Raw genomic sequence first — 20,370 nt, forward strand, 5'->3', positions numbered from 1 at the left:
AAAGTTCAAATATATCAAATGACACGGATCTATATGTCAGTTATATACATGTAAAACAAATATTGAGTGGCTTTAAATTATGAAATGGGAGAAATATGATTGCTCGGTAAAATCTGGACTTTTCCAGTTCACTCGGCTTCACCTCATGAAATGGAAAGGTCCAGATTTTACCTTGCGATAATATTCCTCCCATTCCACGCTGAGCCACTCAATATTAGTATACTTTAACCCATTTTGTCCAGTCTTATTTAGGTTTGGGGGGCACGTGTGGTCTAGCGGTGGAGCACAGGATTCGTGATCAAGAGGTTGTGGGTTCGAGCCCCACCGTGGCCATGCGTGTTGTGCCCTTGAGTAAGGCACTTTACCTCAATTACTCCTCTCAACCCAGGTGTTAAATGGGTACCGGCATTGTTCAATGCTGGGAAGGTAACAAACTCGCTGTGGAGGAGGTGTGGCGATCCCCCCACAGCAGCATTTCATGGACTCGAGTCTGGCCCAATCGCTTCGAAAGAGAGATGGGCACTCCGTTCCTGTGAATACAGGTTCGTCCCCTTTACCTTTTACTTATTTAGGTTTCACATTCAATGCTGCAATGAATATATCAGGCTGGCTTGAATCATGGCCACAATTCTGCAACACAATATTTGCACAGGACGACTTGTCCTATGACGACGGAAGATACTTTGCGGATGTTTTGATTGTTTTCACTGTTGGCTGCACATCACCTAAACCAACACCTCGGATGAGTTACGCAGAAACTGGGCAAAACAGGAAGACGATTTGGAAAATTCCCTTGCGAACTGGTGTGCAAGTACTTTGTGCCCTTCACTGGCTCTCTGGAATCCATAGACCAAACAGGACCGTATCTACAGTTGGGCAAACCCAACATCAAGGACATTGCAAATCAGACTTTTTTTTTCCAAATAAGAGCTCAGTGAATAAATCTTTTTTCATTTTTAAAGGGAAAATACAACATTTGCAAACATCAAAAAATAAAACTACCAAATCATTTTGAAATACCTTGCTGGACTGTTAGTGAATGACAGTGTAAAGTATCCTGTAAAATCATGGCACCTGGTATACTGTGATTTTCAAGAAAAGTGGTATTTTTGTATCAATTTCCAACGCTGGACGGGCGACCAGCGTTGGAAAAAAACTGGCTTTTTTTCAAATACTGGCCCCAATTGACCATCACACTTGTTTGCAATCAATTACACACCTATGAACGGGTACAAGCCAGCTAGACTGGTTCCCTGACCTTACAATTCCCCAATGTATGTAAACTGCTCTGTTTCTTCTTATATGGAGTCAGGGAACCAGACTACAGGAACATTTTTATAGCATTTTCGAACCCAATAGTGTAACTATATTTGCTATATATTTCCAACCCCCCAATTCCATCCATTTCTAAAAATTACAGCAAAAGCAAATGATGTATATTCCCTTTAAATCTTATACATGTACATCCAAAATCTAGTAGGCTAAGGGTCAAGAAGATTACAGACTACGGGTTTGGATCATTTTTCTGAATCGTTAATTCATTGTTGGCTCTGTCATGGGCATTACATTTCCTTCCATTATGCTGGAAGTGCTCAGTCCCGACATTGCGTCTATGGTATGTATTTGAGGGAATGAGATCACGGCCTGTTGTGCGCCCAAATTGCCTGTAAAATACTGTACTCTAGTTTACCTAATATACCAAAACAATTTGATTGGAATTTGTTCACGTTTTCCTTGTAAGTAGCAGTCTGAATTCTGCAGGCACGATGTTGTACTAAAAAGTGGATTGAGCAAGAATGTTAGTTTAAAAAAAACCACAGAGAACTTATTTATAGGAATGAGCCGTGCCAGCTGGGCTGCATCAATTTGTGAGGCCAGATCAAAGATACCATCCTTGAAACAATCCCACGGAGCCAGACTAGGTGTCTGCAGAAGGCAGTAAATACGTGATGCGACATGAATGCGAGCCGATTTCCTTAAACATGCATACACAAATGTAACCCTGTACGTGTGTGGATGAACATTGCAGACACGGTACTGAAGAATGTACACGTGTGTGATACCAGTATTTGAAAATAAAGATGACATCAGACATTTCTTCGAATAAAAACTGGAGTGGCCAACTTTTATTCGAAAGGAAATGGTTTTGGAAATTTGTTTCCGTTGTGATGTTTATGGCAAGAGGATCTGGGTTTCCCAGACTTTAGCAGGAATGGCCTACAAGTTCCCAGTGATGGCATTGGAAACTGTGTCTCTAGTTTGGGATGCGTTTCACAGAATTTTGTAGAAAGAGTTTTCTTGCTAAATAAAAACCGATCCATCTGCTGTACTCAGAGGGGCCAGGAAACCTCCCTGTCAGCCTTTGTCAGGTCTGCAGTTTACGGTTTCATTTCTTGATGGTAAATACCGGTAGCATCATTTGCTTATCATGCATTTTGTTCATTTCCAATAATACCAACTATCAAAATCCAAAGAAAAATGTTCCAAACCTAACCTGTTGAAGTTAGCTCAGTGGATATTACACTTTTCGCGAAAATAGTGAAAAACCATGTCCAACCTTGTAATCGCGAAACACGATTTCGTCGTTAGCACTCTCAATTGACTGATTGTGATTTCTTGATTTCTTCTAAATGACAGCAAGCCAGACGGAACAATTTCACGGGTTGTTAAGTATCAGTACGATCTTTAATCCAAGTAAGCTTGTACTTAAGCTTGTTACTTAATCCAAGTAAGCTTTTTTGATAATAATTTGTTGATTCCTTTTGGGATAAATCCAAATGAGACTATATGCCTTTAATATAAACATAATGAAACCATTGACTGCTCAAAAACACCCAAAGCACTGCACAGCTTGTAAGGAAAACAAAAAAAACCTGCAAGAGGAGACAAAGAATTTTGTTTGAAATTTTTAGAGGCGAAGTGTTCATCTAATATCAATCACACAGTGTGTGTGTGTGTGATCCAAACCTGGTTCACAGCATTGGAAGTTGAGATGATGAGATCACTACCAATCAAGGGCGGATCCAGAACACAACAATTTTTTGGGGGGGGAGGGGGGCCAAAAAAAAGTTTGGTTCCCCAAACAGTTGGTCCAAAAAATGACAGCTTGGAGTTTGGGACCCGCTTAAGGGCCCCAACATTTTTTTGGATTGTAGATGCTCTGTGGTGCGATCTGAGGCAATTTCTGACCACTTTAACCAATTTTTTTTTTAGGAAAAGATAGTGGTGTACGCAGTGCCTGCCGTTATTGCAACATCACTTATAAAAAAAAAAAATGGGGGTGTTTTTTTTGGGGGGGGGGGCATGGCCCACATTGGCCATGCCCCCCCCCCCCCTTTGGTACCAATGTACCAACCTAATGCAATTCTCCATGCTGCGAATGTAATTCTGTCAGTGAGGTTATTTGAAAAGAAATTTTGATTTCATAATTTCCGGCAGTGATGGTACAAAAGAAGCTTGCAGCAATACAGTAGTGCAAAACATCCAACCTATTTCAATATGTACATTTGTGTGCATGTACATGTGCATGCTGCCATTATCGATCCAACGTGGCCATTCTAGACATGATAAATGAACATTCAATACACATGTCTAGGCCAACGGGGTCGTGGTGTCACCTCGCAGTTGATCAAATCCGAAGGGCAGTATGTATCTGAAACAATCATCATGACGAATGGCAAATGATACCCAGCTGCACAACGTGCATGCTGATATTTTGTGGAATTTTCTAATTGGAGAAAGAAGCCACCAACAAACAACTCACAACCTCTTCTTCCTGTATTTCTTTTGTGTAAATCCTCCTTGGATGTATTTTGTGGCTTGAATGAAGGTTTTAGGGTGTCACACCCACTGCATGAACAACAGCCATGGGTCAAACTTTCAGTGGAAAGTACCGGTAGTAGGCGCAACACTTTTTTTGGAAGACAATTGCCCCCTCCCCAAAAAAAAATTACAGAAAAACTTTTAAAAACCGAACAACAACAACAAAACTCAACCAATAAATAAACAACAAAAACATTAATTAATTAAACATTAAGAAACTTTTTTTCTAATTTGTAGTCATTCGTAAATTTTATTTCGCATCTAAAGGAGACTGTTCTTGCACATGTTTAGGTTCTTGGTTGTTTTTTTTCAAATGCACCTCTTTTTAATTCAGCTCAAAAAAATGTGTTTTTCTTATTTAAGTAATCGTCTTGAAAGTGACAAAGAGTCAACTTGAAGTTGGGCAATTCCACACTAATGGGTGACATTTGAGAAAACCTTTAAGTTTTGATGATAAAACTGCAATCTTGGTCTCTCAATTTTTGCTGTAAACATTGCAAGCTTCGAACAAATGTCCTCACCTGCAAAGGATATTGTGTTACAAAGTGTTACGTACATAACGAAGGACAGACATTTTAGATAAAGTCACAAAGTAAGCATAAAGTTTAATGATCCCCTAATGTTGACTTATTTAAGAAGATGTACCCTGGAGGAATGCTTATCAGTCAAAACCTAGAAAACTCAGATTCAGTGTTAAGAATTATCGGATATTTTATAATCAGGATTTGTACATACGAACAGACTGGACATCTGTCACAAAATGTCTGTCCCTGTTCGTACGTAACCCTAATCACATCATAAATTTGAAGCCTGTGTGAAAACTGTCATATTTTTGCTTGGTTACAATGTAAAATGGCTTAATAATGTCACTGGAAGTGCCTATTAGAAACTGAATTTGTCCTAAGCACCCTGTTCCTAGCAGTGTGTCTGTCCACGTTACATACATGTACGTATCACACAGAAAAGATGCCTGTTATTTTCTCAAACAAAACAAGGTATCATCTTTTGTCTTGTCTTGTCCTATTGGTAGTCACTTTCAACTTAGCAAGGTATAGGAAAAAACTGAAGAAAAGACTAGCTCATCTTTTACCCTTCATACGCAACATCCATAAACTTATCTAATTGGCCCATTAGTGTGGAAATGCCCAGTTACAGATGTACGTAAGCCAATTTAACGGAACTCTCAGAGATGTTTTCATTATTTATTTCTTATATTCAAACCCTGGATGTCCAATTCAATGTACAATTTAAACATGTTCACACAAACAAAATGGGACTTTGTAATTTTGTGTACAATTTGTAGTTTTTCGTACGTACGTGTATGTATTATTGTCGTTGCTTTTGGTAATTGGTATCGGTATGATTTGATCTGACAAGCCACAGCTTATCATGGCATGGCCCACTCCCTATTGTGCTTTCATGAACATTTGTTTGGATAAACTTAGCACAGAAAATGTCCATTATTTTGTAATCGAAACCTTCCATTGGACTTTGTATATTTGTTGATGAGGAGTATGGATATTGACAAAGAATGAATTGAATAATCAATATCTACATGATAGAATTAAAATGGAAAATAATGCGGGGTGGAACTTAATTACAATGTGTGAAAAAACTTATCGTTAAACATTAAACATGACAACTGGAGATTTGAAACCAAGATTTTTACAATGTTATAGTGTTACATTTGTTTGCAAATTGGATGTTGTGGTCGTATGATGCCAGCTTTCAGCAAATTGTTCTCTTCTGCACTGCATGTGTATATCTCTTGAAATGTGAATGGTGTCAAAGTGGTGACATAAGCTGCTTAAATGTGGACAAAATAGCATGCAAAGGATGCTTAAATGTTTGGGTTGTGTGTCGGTTGCCCGTTGGTATGAAGTTACAGGTAACCTGGTCTATGAGGTCTACTTGGCACACTGGTGCACGGAATCAGCAGGCACCAAGCCTACGTAGTCCAGTCAATCACAAGTCCAGTCACAGGTTAAACCAATTCCAGTCACAGGTAAATCACAAGTCAAGTCACAGGTAAATCACAAGTCCAGTCACAGGTAAATCGCAAGTCCAGTCTCAGGTACCAGTAAATCACAAGTTCAGTCACAGGTAAATCACAAGTCCACTCACAGGTAAATCACAAGTCCAATCACAGGTAAATCACAAGTCCAGTCTCAGGTAAATCACAAGTCCAGTCTCAGGTAAATCACAAGTTTAGTCACAGGTAAATCACAAGTCCAGTCACAGGTAAATCACAAGTCAAGTCACAGGTAAATCACAAGCGCAGTCACAGGTAAATCACAAGTCAATACACTGTTAATACAAATTTTGGTTATAGCAAACATAAAGCCTTCTGCTGAGTTTGTATGACTGTACATGTATCTGCCCTTGTTTTGAACTGCCTTTCCAAAATTGATTTACCATCCGTCGTCAACATTTCTAGTCTCTTTTATAGTCGATGGATCCCTCCCCCCCCCCCCCAACAACAAAAAAACATCCTATGACGAGGGTGAACCGTCAGAATACCAATCAAGAGTCCAACACCTGGCAAAAAGATTGATTCATGTCACAGCCAGCTAGTCACTGGTCGTTCTGGTGCAAACACATATTTACAAACAAGTTGAATATAGAGCGGGGATAATAAATGTTCTCGCGGCGAAGCAGAGTAACCGGGCTGTGATGACAACACAGCCGTGTTTAGCTCATCAATTGGCCAACCCTGTAAATTCCTGGCTTGTGAGATTCTTGGAGGGGGGGGGGAGAGGACGAGGGGGGGGGGGGGGGCAGTTTGAAGACCAATACAAGCTCCGGTTTCTGTAATCTACCTCATGCATTTAACATTTGTCACTTGCAGCACTGAACCCATCCTAATGGAACAGTAATAGTCGCAAGATAAACATGGTATGAATCATTGGGGAAAGGGGGGGGGGGGACCCTGGCTGCACAGTCAGATTAAATAATGCCACAATAACAGGGACCCTTCATCTTCCCAGCTGTAAATGTCTTCTCCGAGCCACGCTGATGCGTTCATTCACACACATTCTGCACATCAACGAGGCCAACTTCTTTTTTTCCCCCTTGTCACCGGGTATGACTTGTGGGCAAACTGCAGCGCAATGGATTATAAATGTCAAACAGGAGCCGTGGGTTTCAGGGGATGTAGATGGTGATGAAGAAACAAGGTGGCAGGGTGCACATTTAAGAGACAGCTACTCGATGTTTGCATGTCAAATTTTATGAGGGTTCCTTCTTCATGTGGTAAATATAAAACCAATAGGCTTTAAAAACAGGAGGAATTTCTTCAATTCCGTGTGCAACAGTCTCAGTCGAAAAAAATAAGAGACTATGCTAGAATTTGCTTTATAATCATTAGCTAATTCACTAAACGTGTATGTGGAAAAAGCTTAATTTTACAAGCCATTTCGTTTAAAAAAAAAAAAATATTGCAAGTTATCCATTCTGTTGTGAAAAGTATTTAATGGATTTCTACTAGTTAATAAGTTAAATGGAAGAAAACAAAGTAGTTCTGAACAAAAAATATGGGTTATTTCAATCACCCTACAATCTATTTGTCTTCAACATTCTATAATTTGTATTCCAAAAAAAATGTTTTCACATTAAATGTGCCTTGTGTGCAAGTAATGATGTATCAAAATCTGAAACTTATTTGTTACATGTACATACATGTATTGTTAATTGATTTATTATAGCAATAGTAATAGCATTCAGTGGCTCGCTGGGAAAAGGGTTATGTCAGACACTGATACAAGTAGGAAAATAAAAACAAAACAAAACTGGGGTTCCATGTCAACAAATGTTTAGACAGTATATATAAAATATACATATGTACATGTACAACATTTGCTTTTGCAGAAATTTTTAGAAATGGATGGATTTGGGGGTTAGTATTTTACAGCAAAAGTTTTTACACTGACCTCGGTTTAAAGTTTGTGTTCATAGATGCTGGATAAACAAAGACCAAAATGCTGTACTTGTAGTCTGGTTCCCTGACCCTACTTTGTACGAAACGGAGCAATTTATAGACGTCAGGAAATTGTCAGGTCAGGAAACCAGACTAACTGGCTTGCACCAGTTCACAAATGTGTAACCGATTGCAAACAAAATGTGTACTAACTAAATTTGGTATTTGAACAAAGTCAGTTCTTTTCCAACGATGGTCGGCCGACCATTGTTAAAAATTGATACCAAAAATCCACTTTTCTCAAAAATGACAGCACACCAGGTGCCACGATTTCCCAGGATGCTTGAGACTATTACTGACTTACAGTCCAGTGAGGTATTTCATAATAATTTGGTAGTTTTGTTGTGTGATGTTTGCAAATGTTGTGTGCTACATGTACCTTTAAAACATATCTTCATAAAAAAAATATTCAAATTCCATCCAAGTAAGTTTATATGCAGATTTTTCATTAGCCTTGATTGAGCAATCCGGTAACAGTCAAAACAAAATTATTCACATATTCTTAAGTTCAATCCAAGGGTCTTCTGTGAGAAATCCCCAACTCTGTCTATTAATGTCAAGTGGCTTGAACTATCAGTGACATTTAAGGCAGTCAAACGATCCCTTCAGAGTCAATACTGAATACATGTTTATGAGAAGAGATAAAAAAGGAGGGTGTGTGTTGGGAACTAATGTACATGGGATTGCTCACTACATGTACCGGTAGGTCACATTCCTTCAACTAATTGTACTATTAAACATATTTTTTGTTCAGAAAAATATTTCAAATGATCTGAGAATGTCTTGTGTCCAATCACACTCTATGGGAAGGTGATAAAGATTGTCAAAGTTACCTGAATCGGATATCTCGTCCCAGTATGGCGAGTCAAACTCGTAGTGACCGTTCATGATCTGCTGAAATAGGACAGTGTCGCTCTCGTCGTAAAACGGCGGGTAGCCACATAGTCTGGGAGGGTAAATGGAACAGAAAAATGAGGCGTCTGTCCCTTTACTTTAAGAAGTCATATGATGTGAGTGGGGGCATGGTGCCATCTGAGTATTTAGCCTTCTAGCTGTGGTTGACATATTAGTTCATGTATGGGTTTCAATCTCGGCATGGTTTAACCGTCCTAGGGGGAAGTCAATATTCAAACCGTCCTAGGGGGAAGTCAATATTCAGAGGAATATATGTAAAACCCTTTGAAAGCCTGCAGGTCACTTTCAGGTGAAGGGATATGAAGTGTTAAAGTAACTGTGTCACACAGAGAGTCACTGCACACACACACAAAAAACGCACTGGGGAGAACGGTGAAGCAAGACAGAATCCCCCTGCTTACCCTGAGCATGACCAGAGCTTAATATGTGCAGGGATTTGAGGTGTTATCCATACTCCTCAGAGGATTACCTCAAAGGAATATAAAGTGTGGGTGCTAACTCTTTGGGCAAAAGTGGTTTTGCAAAATGTGAAGGGTTGTGAAGTGCAGAAGACTAGGAGGGTTAAGGTGCCATAGAATATTTCATGGTCTCGTAAAACAAATTCTAGACCTTTTGGGCTCTTTCATCAGCTCTGACTGTGTTTCAGTCTGATTATGAAAAATCCTTTGTTGAATTTTTGTGGGGAGTGCTATTTTTTACGGTACTTAAAAAAAAAGGGATTGTGGTAGGAGCACCTACACGATGGCGCTTCACAAAGATTAAAGTCTGTGGTGCCCAGGCCCTGCTACTGAAAAAATCCTAGCCACATCACTCATGTGATTACTTCATTCTACTGTAACAAAGACTCTGTTCGCCACGTGCAACACAGCGGTTAAGCTCCAAACATATCTTGCATTCCTTTAATACCTTTTCTGGTCGGGTGCACCTTACGGGTATATAAGGCCGGTGCGCGCAATTGGGCATTGGTCATTCTTTTATTTGCTTTATCACACTGTTACGTTGAGGTTCCGTTTGCTGTGCGCTCTCCTCCAGCCACGCCACTGCACTGGTCTTATAGTTTGTAAGTTTCACCCAATATTATATTTATCTGCTTCTATTAATTTACTCTTGGTTTATCTTTGTAAATAGTTATTGCGTATATTATCAAACTAAAATCTGGGAGGCGCCCCCGAATTCTGTCTTGCTCACTGTGTGTTTTCTTTAGTTGTTGTTTTAATTAGGAGCCCCGCCACGCCCCGGCCTGCTCGGCCCGTTACACTACACTGTACAATCCCTCGCACGGGCCTCGCCAGGATTTTTTCCGGGGGTGGGGGCAAAGCAAATGTTTTTCATTATACTTTATAAAACTTTTTCATTATATTCTCAATTCATCATTTTTCCGAGCGTGAGCAGGGGAGCATTTGCCCTACCCCCCCCCCCTCGAACTAACAGCAATAAGGCTTCGAACCTCTTTTTTTTTCTTTTCCTTTTTTCCTTTTTCCCCCTCATTTCCCCCCCCCCCAGGGGGGAAAGCGTTCCCCCTTGCCCCCCCCCCCCCCGCCCCCCCTGCAACACCCAAGATCCCTCGTCCTTCTGGGCAAACCCCTCACTTCAGTTATGGGCTCCGTGCACAAGTACCCCCCTCAGCGGTAAGAAAGGGAGAGTTGGGGGAGACCACTGGGAGAGACATTCAAACGCATTGCCTGATGCTCATGCGAAGACACTACCGGTATGGCTTTGTGCACATTCAGAATCAAATAAGTTGTGTGTACTTCGTGTACAAGGTGTGTCCTGCCCACTGGGCTCTCATTGGTGGTAAAAAAGTGATATCAAAGTTTACACGCAGAGCCCATTTAGCATCTATAAAGTTAGATTAAGTTTCACTTTCTGCCCCTTTCTTCACTGCATACTCAGACAATGAAGGTGTTACAGCGCTCTCCTTCGCTAACAAAAAAATATGGTCTGTTGCTTTTTTTGTATGATATTTCTACTTACAATATGTATGTGATGACTCCGATGGACCACACGTCTACCGCTTTGCCGTAGGGTTTTTGCCGCAGCACCTCCGGGGCAACATAGCCCGGCGTACCGCACGCTGTGTTCATATCGCCCGATCCTTCCATCTTGGACAGGCCAAAGTCGCTGATCATGATCTTGGAGTCTTCGTGGGGGTTGTAAAAAAGAAGATTCTCGGGCTGGGGAAGAGAAGGGAGAAAAGAAGCTTGATAGAAAGGTTGGGAAAATCTCCCGTATTAACCACTTCGTGCCGGGATTATTTTTGCTGATAATTTCGATTTTTGCAAAAGGCAACATTTGTTCAGCCAACTTCTGATACACCGGTACAGCCATTCTTTATGTATTTATTCCTGTCATTTTAGCCAACAACAATATTTGAATATAGGACCCAAGGCCTTATTCTGATGAGACCCTTAATCTTAATTGGATCAACTTTTGGGGGTGTCAGGATTGTCTTAATTGCAATTAGGCCCTAATAAACATTCCATAAACATTGTCATCTCCCCCCGAGCAAATATCATCTGATGGAAACAATTCTTTCCAAGCAATTTCCCTTGGCATCATTACTGATGTATCACATTCACTTTTCCAACAGCATGCTCATTAAAGTGTTTCTGAAATGTGCGTCCAAATTTACGGAATTGCCCCATTGCAAACAAATAAAATAGTGACTAAAAACACATGATGATCATTCTCGGGTGGGGGGGGGGGGGAAGATTGACAAGAAGAAGGTTGATTGATAAAAAATGACTTTCATGATGATGCTTAATGAGAAGCACAGGCAGTTAGTACGGTTTCCGCTCATCACGGAAGCAAATGCCATATGATCCCGATTTGAATCACATTACTGTAATTGGATAGTGGGGAACTGCTGTATGACTAATGGCCACATGAAGACTGAGTAAGATTTGAGGCTTTGCATGGTGGAGATACTAAATAATGAAAGGAGTCTCGGATACTAAATAATGAAAGGAGTCTCCTGAAGACGGTCAGAGCATACTGACCGGAACGTCGAGTTTATACCTCTGGTTCTTTTCAGAACCATTCTCTTAGTTGAGAAATTATTTGCACATGGTGTTTCCGCAAACCTTTCATTATTTACATGAAGACTGGCAATACACCAATTCTATATTCGTACAATTACCTCTAGGTGGATGGCATGCATGTATGTACTTTGTCAATGGCACGGTTAAACCCTCAAATGTATTCAAACTTTAGCTACCATATCTGTGTGATAATCTACTGAAATTCATGATTTAGCTGCCAGAAATGAAAAACTTTCAGAGTATTGGATAAAGCATGTAATATTGATTGCAATATTCTGATACACAAATTAGGCATGTAAGCATGGGCGTTGCGAGGGGAAGCAAGGGGAGGTGCTTGCCCACCCCCCCCCCCCCCACCCCCGGAAAAGCAAAAAATATAAAAATAAAAAAAGAGTGTAAATTAAAACTGAGAAATCGTGAATATGTTGAGAAATACAGGAACTTTTTGGGAAAAATATGTTTTGCCCCCCTCTAGAAAAAATCCTGGCAACGCCCATGCATGTTAGGTGCCTACATGTAGGCGAAGTACAAAAAGAAAATCAATGTTACATTTTCAGCACTGCAAATTTACCCACTGAAGATTTACGAAAAACAAAAAGTCTTTTTGAATTGTCATTTTTCCAGCAATAAAAAAGTTAGTCAGGTTTGAATGAGATTTCTACAGGAAAAAAAAGTATGCAAACTTAGTATAAGTACACGTACCGGTACTTTACAAACAGACTGGTTCCTGCCCCCTTTTAGAATCTATAATGTTGGACGGGAACCAGTCTCCTACATGTAGCAGGGCTGATTTGTTTGCACAAAAGCAACCAAAAATACATAATTCACAGAAGTAAGGGCTGGTATTAAGAATTAATGCCTGAGTTATAGGCCTGACGAACTGGGGTAATCAAAATCATTACTATATAAATCAGGCTTACAGTGGTAAAAATAAATGAGTGGTAAAAAATAAATGAGTGTATGGTGTGCTTTCATAAAAAGTATCGGTTGACTGCAATATTATGTCAGTAAAAGTACCCAAAGAAAAACGGGGGTAATCAATATCATTATTATATAAATCAGGCTTACAGTGGTAAAAAATAAATGAGTGTATTGTATGCTTTCATAAAAAGTATCGGTTGACTGCAATATTATGTCAGTAAAAGTACCAGATGATGAACTGGGGTAATCAATATCATTATTATATACATTGTAAATCAGACTTACAGTGGTAAAAAATAAATCAGTGTATTGTATGCTTTCATAAAAAGTATCGGTTGACTGCAATATTATGTCAGTAAAAGTACCCGGATGAGGACAATATTATTTTTGATATTGTCCTCATCTGGAAATTTCAACAAATTTTCCTGGTTCCCACACAATCAAGAGCGTAGAAACTCATAGTTGTTAACCAGTGAATAGAGCGTAGCACGCGGTACTATTACGCGCAGTGCGCAGCAGGGTATGTGTGCACTGTTGTCAACAACCATAATAGCAGCTTCGAGCGGCGAAAAAATCTGCTTCGGTAAGCAAAGAATATTTGACGGAATTTAAGAAATAAAGACAGTGTCCTGAAATTTGTTTCTTGTGAATCAAGTCAGCTTCATATAGATAATAATAACAATATTGGATGGATTTTCTTCGAGGGATACAAGAACATACTGCACTCGCAATAACAATATTACACTCGTCTTTGAGTCATGGAATATTATTACAGCGTGCAATACATTCCAGTATCCCCCTCAAAGGCATCCAATATTATATAAAGACCGATAGATATATTCATTTTATAAAAAACAGGAATGCGTGTAGACAAAAATGAGATTTTGCCTGACTCGTTTTTGGCAGATCGATGACTCAAACACCACGACGCTATGGACAAAATGACTTGACGAGTTCTTGACCCAATTCAAACAGTCACCTCTCTTCAGACAAGCGACTCACAAAAATGCATCCCGCATTTTTGAGGTCAGCTCTCCATTTAGCCCGAGATTTAATAAACGAGGAGTAAAACGGTCACAGCACCAGCTGCGTATCAAGCCACAGCGAGCGCACCGGGTCGGGCCGGCACGTAACATCCCAGGTGATGTTTCTACCAGTGCGCATTTAACAAATGCTCCGACTCCCCACAGCACTATTCTGAGAACACTTTAGGCTTGCATGCCTGGCTCGGTGGGCACTTAGCCCAACCTTGACCCTGACTGCATGAATGGAAGATGATGATCCCATTCAGAAAATATAATAAAAGACGGCAATTAGGCATCAGCTGTTTCATCGCTAGCCTTGACCAGGACAACACGTGGAATCACCACCACGTTTGTACTCATAACTAAATTATGATTTACAATTATGGTTATTACAGAGTCAACTACATGTATGAGAGAAATCAACATCTGTTCTTCGCTTGTTTTTTCCATCAAATCGACTACAGTAGATGGAGGAACAACAGGATAAATGTAATTAGTAATTTTTGTTTATATATGGACAGCTATGACCCTGGGTGTTAGCTCGATTCCATTATAAGTCCATCACGAGTCTGGTCATGAATAAATCATGAGTCAATTTACGCGTTCTGGTGAATGAAAGTCTTTTCTAAATATTGAGTTTAAAGAAAGCTTTTACCTTTCTTTAACCCCAACTCCCTAGGCATTTTTACCAGGATGCAACCTCAATCCATGTAAAAATTGCATACAGTCTCAATCCTGCAAAATCCTCCGTTATTTCTTCATCCTTGGAGGGGTGACCACTGCCTCAGTCCTGCAAAATCCTCCAGCAATCAATGTCAATATGTTGAGGCAGAGCCAGTGACATCCTGGAGCGGTGCGGAGGATTTCAAGTATAATCTAGGCCTACATATATATACGGCTGAGCATAAACAACACATGGTCCTGCCCAAGACCTTGACACAGTGCATCTTGCAAAATCAGCCACACAAGAAACCTTCATTTACTTATTGCGCATTTCGGTTTTTTGGTGTATCGGCTTTGATAATGCACTGGTATAGAATACAAACGCATATAGGCAAATATCAGTACTATAAAGCCGTACTTAATTTGGAGGTTTCCATAGGTTGTGCACAAACATTGATGCGCCCAGCAGGCTTAATTCGTACAGTGCGAGTTAGTGCTCTAGTAATTTAATGTAGCTCTATGGATGAAACCTGCAGCAGGACGCGGCTTATAGTTATCTATGACTCTGTGGTACCTACCCTATGCAATATTTGTGTGCAATATGGTGAACAATACAACGTCAGATCCAGGTTGATTGATTTGAGGGCAAACAATAGGAACAGACGGACAGCCCTCATTTTCTATCATTTGCCTGCATTTCATCAACCTACATACCAGTGCCTGCACGTGTAAAAGCTTGTGCAATAATAGTGATTGCTGCGAGATGATACACTACACAAGATACAATGAACGTGTACATATACATTGCTAGTCTTGGTCCATTATACTGGATTTCCATTATATTCCCCTAGTACATTGTACAGCTGGTCCCTCAAAAGCGCGGTAAACCCGCAGCTGTGGTAGAGGTTGCTACCCTTATCAACAAGATCAATCAAAACCAGTCTTGGGAACTTTGGCAGCACTTGCCAAGAGATTCTGGAGCATACCTCAAACGCGCTGATGTATTCAAGCTAATGCACGCTCATGAGGTATTCTCGTAATTGACAGGGTAGCATTGCCAAAGTTTCCAAGATTGGATTTGGTTTATTTCTTTGAGTAGCGACTTCTATTATTAATGCGGCTTTACCATGCTTGTCAAGGACAGCCTGCAAATAGGGGAATAAAATCCAAATCCAGTCTTGGGCCAAGACTAGTTCGGTCAAGTTAGGTCAAGGATCACTTAACGTCTAGTGGTTGATTCCTGACTTAACACACGCCTGCGCACTAACAGCAATATGTGCGAATGCCTCCTGTCAAACGCTGGCCAATAGGTTATTACAACACTTTTTCATTCTGGCTCCCTGCTGTGCATCGTGTGCATTACAGTGCGTGCGGCTAATTGCAACCAGCGATGGAAACATGACCAAGGCTCCGGTTCCAATAGGGCAAATCCAGCAACCAGAACGAAGCCGTTACTGCAGTGGTGCTATGCTCACGGGTATGCTGCACGCTTTCTTAAAGACAAGGCGCGCGTGCATTTTGGTAACTCTATTGGTCGAAGGAGCCTGAAGTGCATGCGTATCACCCACACGCGACTCGCGCGAGCCTGGTGACACCTCAGAAAATGGCTGTCGCCGGATTAGTCTATAGTCGACAAGAATAGTCCAACCATACTCAAAATCGAGCGAAGTTAGTCAGACTATCCGCTCCGTTCACAAGTACCCCCTCACCGGCAAAGGAAGTACAGTTGGGGGTGAACGACCGACGCCATGTTGCCTGACTGCAACTTTGCCGCTACGCGTAGGAGTACCACTGCGTGTACATAGTACAAATCCCCTGGTGTACGTGCGTCACACAGAAGGAACTGTGCGCGTCAACCAGCTAAATGTCCCGCCCATGGGACGTCGTTGTTAGGTAAACGGGCGCCCTCTTTTGTTAGCGCACGGAGTTCATGGTCGACAAGAGTCCTCACTCAAGAACAATTTACACACATGTATGCGACTTTGTCGCGCAACAATGTTGTGCATTTTTATATAAACGCACAAATTTTTGAGCACGTTTACATTTACGCAACAAAGTTGTGTGACTTTTAATGTGTGTTTTTTTGGGCGGGATCAAATTTGAAGTGATTTTATCACGAGACAAAACGCCGCATACATAATTCACCTGGAACTTGTTCCTCAACTGATTGGTTATAAAAAATGGATTTGTACAATGTATATACATTTTTTGTAGACACACACGTTTGCGCCACTGCTGACAAAGTGGTTGCGACAAAATCCCGCAAAATATAGGCCTATAGGCCTTCAAACTTGCTCTGTGCCGATGCACTTCAATTTTTCAGCTGCTTGGACCTGTCACTGTGAACTCAGGTAAACGGATATTGTGTGATACCCATCAATGCTTTCGCACCTACAGAGATTCCCAAGAACAGCCATATTGCGTCCCCATCGTTTCTACTGTTACACACAATGTAAATGATGCACAGCATCTGTCACTCATACTGGGAGTGACCGACAAATGCATGAAACATGCATACTGTGCTGTCTTGTATACAACGTGTGTATAGGCCAAAAAAAAAAAGTCTCCGGTTTCTGGTATGCGCGCGCGTCGCCGTAGCCATGCGCGTTGGCAAAATGAAAAAGTTTTTTTTTTTTTCAATGAAAGATGATGTCTCAAAACCGCCAAACTCACTGGTTTGACTGGAATCCTGCTGCTGCACAATTTTAACGTGTTTTTAGATGGGTTATGATCGAGAATAAGCTTTATGTGGCCTCTCTGGTCTCCCATAATATTTGATCTAAGTTTAGTCGGGCACCATGTGCAGTCATCAGCCGACATTTGAAGCAAAAAAAACAGGTAAAAAAAAAAAAAAAGCCGCGTCACCGCACCACTTTTTGGGCAAGCTCCATACCAGAAACCGGAGACAATTTTTTTTGGGGCCATATATGTATGTGCATTCATTCTTGTTCTGTAGTTCCATATGAGTGTAAAATAACAAACAAACAAACAATTTAACGAAACCCAACAAACAAAACAACATGAGCAACATTGTGAGGGTTTTTTTAATAGTGAATTGTGCTACAAATGGTACAAGCATGTTTAAACACTGTCCTGGTGGAGCAGGAGACATATTTTTTTTTCTCTCAGTAAAAAAAAAATTAGTAAATGGCCCCTCACTGTCTCAAAAGAATTGATTAATGCCACGAGGTCTGAGGATTGTAGAACTTTCACAGATCCTGTTTCCAATACATTTCCGGCTACATTTCCACATGGTACTTACTGCCTCCAGCCTGCTTTCAATGATGCGCTTCTTAGCAAACAGAACATTTCAGGGACAACTACGAGCTTTTATCAAATCTTAAAATGGCATTAGTACCCTTGTGCCCCTTTCAATTTTTCAGGCCGTGGGGTTTTTGGTCTTTCCCGATAACATCTCAAAATGTGGCTTTAGGATACGCTAAACTGAACTCATTGTAACTCATTCAGTTGCTCTTGACAGAAAAAAGTGTCTATTTGCAATGCATCATCGCAGTCCAAATTCCTGCATTATCCAACAGTCATCTTTTACTCTCCTCTCCAAAATCTCTTCGGAAACCTACTCCCCAGGTGCGCACCTACACCTATCCCAGGATCAATAAACAGACAGAGGCATGATGGGAATGTTCCCCTCTTGTCCTTTCTCCCCGCTACGACTCTACCCACCCGCTGACTGGCCTAGTTGCCATCAGTGCTCTAAACAATGTTAACATCTGCGATAAAAGACCGACGACAGTCTCCGAACATACCTGATCCATTTCCCCCCCCCCCCCCCTTCATTCTGCGTGCATACTTTACGAGGATATCTGTCAGCGGCCAGACTGGGTTCAGGATGCCATTTCAGGCTCTCGCTCCGTAAGATGCTGTTGCTGATGGAGCAGGTAGCAGTTACATACATGTTTACCAATCAAATTTTCTCAAGCTTGTACATTCGTCAGAGTTTGTTATTGAAAAAAATTGGCAAGAGGCTTGCTTTTTCTTATTTTCTGTGGAACTTGGCACTAATGACTACATTAGCTTCATCACAGTTCCATGTTTCACAAATCTAATTTTCTCCAGGGATATCTTGATTTCAAACTCAAAGTTTGGTTGAAATTGATCAAAATATATAGGAGCAAAAAAGGCCAACGTTTGTAATGGACTAACGGAGAGAAGTGATGATTTGTTGAGCTGCTATCCCGCAGCTAAAAAATGTTTTGGAGGATTTTGCAGGAATTAGGAAGGTTCAAGCCCAGCTGCTATTGGTATTACTTTACATGGGATTTGATACCCTCATAATTATTTCATGATAAGAGCCCATACCGTTAATTAACAATTGTTGACTGCTGTGATGTGGGAAGTGGCGTTTTTAATAACTGAGGGGAGCAACGCACCTATTAAAGGTGAAGCCAAGAGTGCTATGTGCCCCAAGGGGGCAAACAACGACATATCCCACATCACAGCAGTCAACAATTGTTTTGTTGAATCATGCCAAGGCGTCAACAAGATTTTTTAACTTACTAAATTAACTCAATATAGTGTAACCTTTTGATTATTGTCAACTTTCCTACCGGACATGAAGTTGAGAGGTTGAAGTTCTCTGTTGTGAGGCCCGCAGGCACCACACATGCACCCTTCATGTGGGTGCAATAATTATATAAAACGCGGTGTATATGAGGTAATTTATGCAATGCAGAGTATGAGACAATATGCAATGCAGTGTGTTTAAAGTAAACCGTCATTGTTATAGACTGGACATGTGGCTGTTCTAGACCAATGAAATTACAGTATCCAAGACATGTTACAACAATGTATATTGTCCTGGATAATTAGCCTACATCTCTACATTGATCATTTACACTCATTTCAAAACTTGTGTTCCAGAATCTTTTTGGTAAGATTTTACTTCGGATCGACAACCGAAACTTTTAGTAACAACTACATGCAAAAGTCGTCAAAATATTGACAGTTGCAGTTGTTGGAACTCGATCTGACTGGAGGATTTTCACACAAAGTTCCCCCAAACCAAAATCTATTTTGAAACCAAAATCTGAGTCGACTGCTAATATTATTAGGTTCAGTGCGACTCTGGAAAGCCAGACAGAAAGCGGTGTTAAACATACCTTGAGATCTCGGTGAACTACTCCCTGCCCGTGGATGTACTCCGTCGCCTCCAGGACTTGCTTCATTATATTGCTAGCGTCCTTCTCCGTGTAGCTACCCTTGGCGACTATTCTGTCGAAGAGCTCGCCGCCGGTGACTCTGGAAATGGGACATTCAGAATGGAAGCAAAAGTCACCAATTTGAAAAATAAAAGACCACTGGAAAAAAAATCACTGATCTCCATTCAAAAAATCTGGATGTATTTCGGTGGCCATTCCTTGACAGACCAGGGAAACTATGCACTGGTTCCCTGATCCCTCCATTCGAATGTCTGGAGAGAGCTAGTCTCAACCACTCCCATCGTTCACAAAAAAAATATTTTAAAAAATAGGACTGTTTCAAAGCACAGGAAAACGTCATTGTTTTTTTCTTATTAGAAAAGTTATATACATGTATGTAAAATATATTTTGTTGCCATTTAAATTCGTTGGTATACAAAAAATAATACGTCGAGTACATTGTAAAAAAAAAAGTGTACATAAACATGTCAAATAACTAATATTTCTTTCCCTACAAATCTATTGTTCATAGAGTGGTAATATGGCGGCGGTGACTTCACTTCTAACAATCAATGGGCTATCCAGATTTCCTATGTGGAGATCAGTGGACAAAATATTAGGCAACGACCAAATTACTTTGGCTACGACTTGCAATTACACATGCCCCTATGGAAACGGCTAAAGCCACTTCCCAAAAATACGTGTGTTAATGCTGGCCATATATAGCCACAAGTAATTCAGATGCGGCCCTAAATTGTGACTTACAAAAATGCATACGCTATCCACAACCGTTATTGACCATTCCATTGTTTCACATCTTGTACACGCCTAGGGATATTTCCCAAGAT

The 20,370-nt window shown here is 40.6% G+C and overlaps 1 protein-coding gene across 1 annotated transcript in view; it reads right to left on the minus strand.

Annotated features, from left to right (window-relative positions):
* LOC119726425 (calcium/calmodulin-dependent protein kinase type 1-like) overlaps window positions 1-20,370 on the minus strand; it is a 102,821-nt gene that overhangs the window by 46,813 nt on the left and 35,638 nt on the right. Inside the window, exons 4-6 of the mRNA XM_038198079.1 lie at window positions 19,484-19,622; window positions 10,688-10,887; window positions 8,632-8,744 (exon numbers count right to left, since the gene is read on the minus strand). Of these exons, the coding sequence (XP_038054007.1) occupies window positions 8,632-8,744; window positions 10,688-10,887; window positions 19,484-19,622 (452 nt within the window). The remainder of the gene's footprint in view (window positions 1-8,631; window positions 8,745-10,687; window positions 10,888-19,483; window positions 19,623-20,370) is intronic.

The sequence above is a fragment of the Patiria miniata genome, unplaced genomic scaffold (assembly GCF_015706575.1).
Source record: "Patiria miniata isolate m_02_andy unplaced genomic scaffold, ASM1570657v1 HiC_scaffold_2, whole genome shotgun sequence".
NCBI classification, from domain to species: Eukaryota; Metazoa; Echinodermata; class Asteroidea; order Valvatida; family Asterinidae; genus Patiria; species Patiria miniata.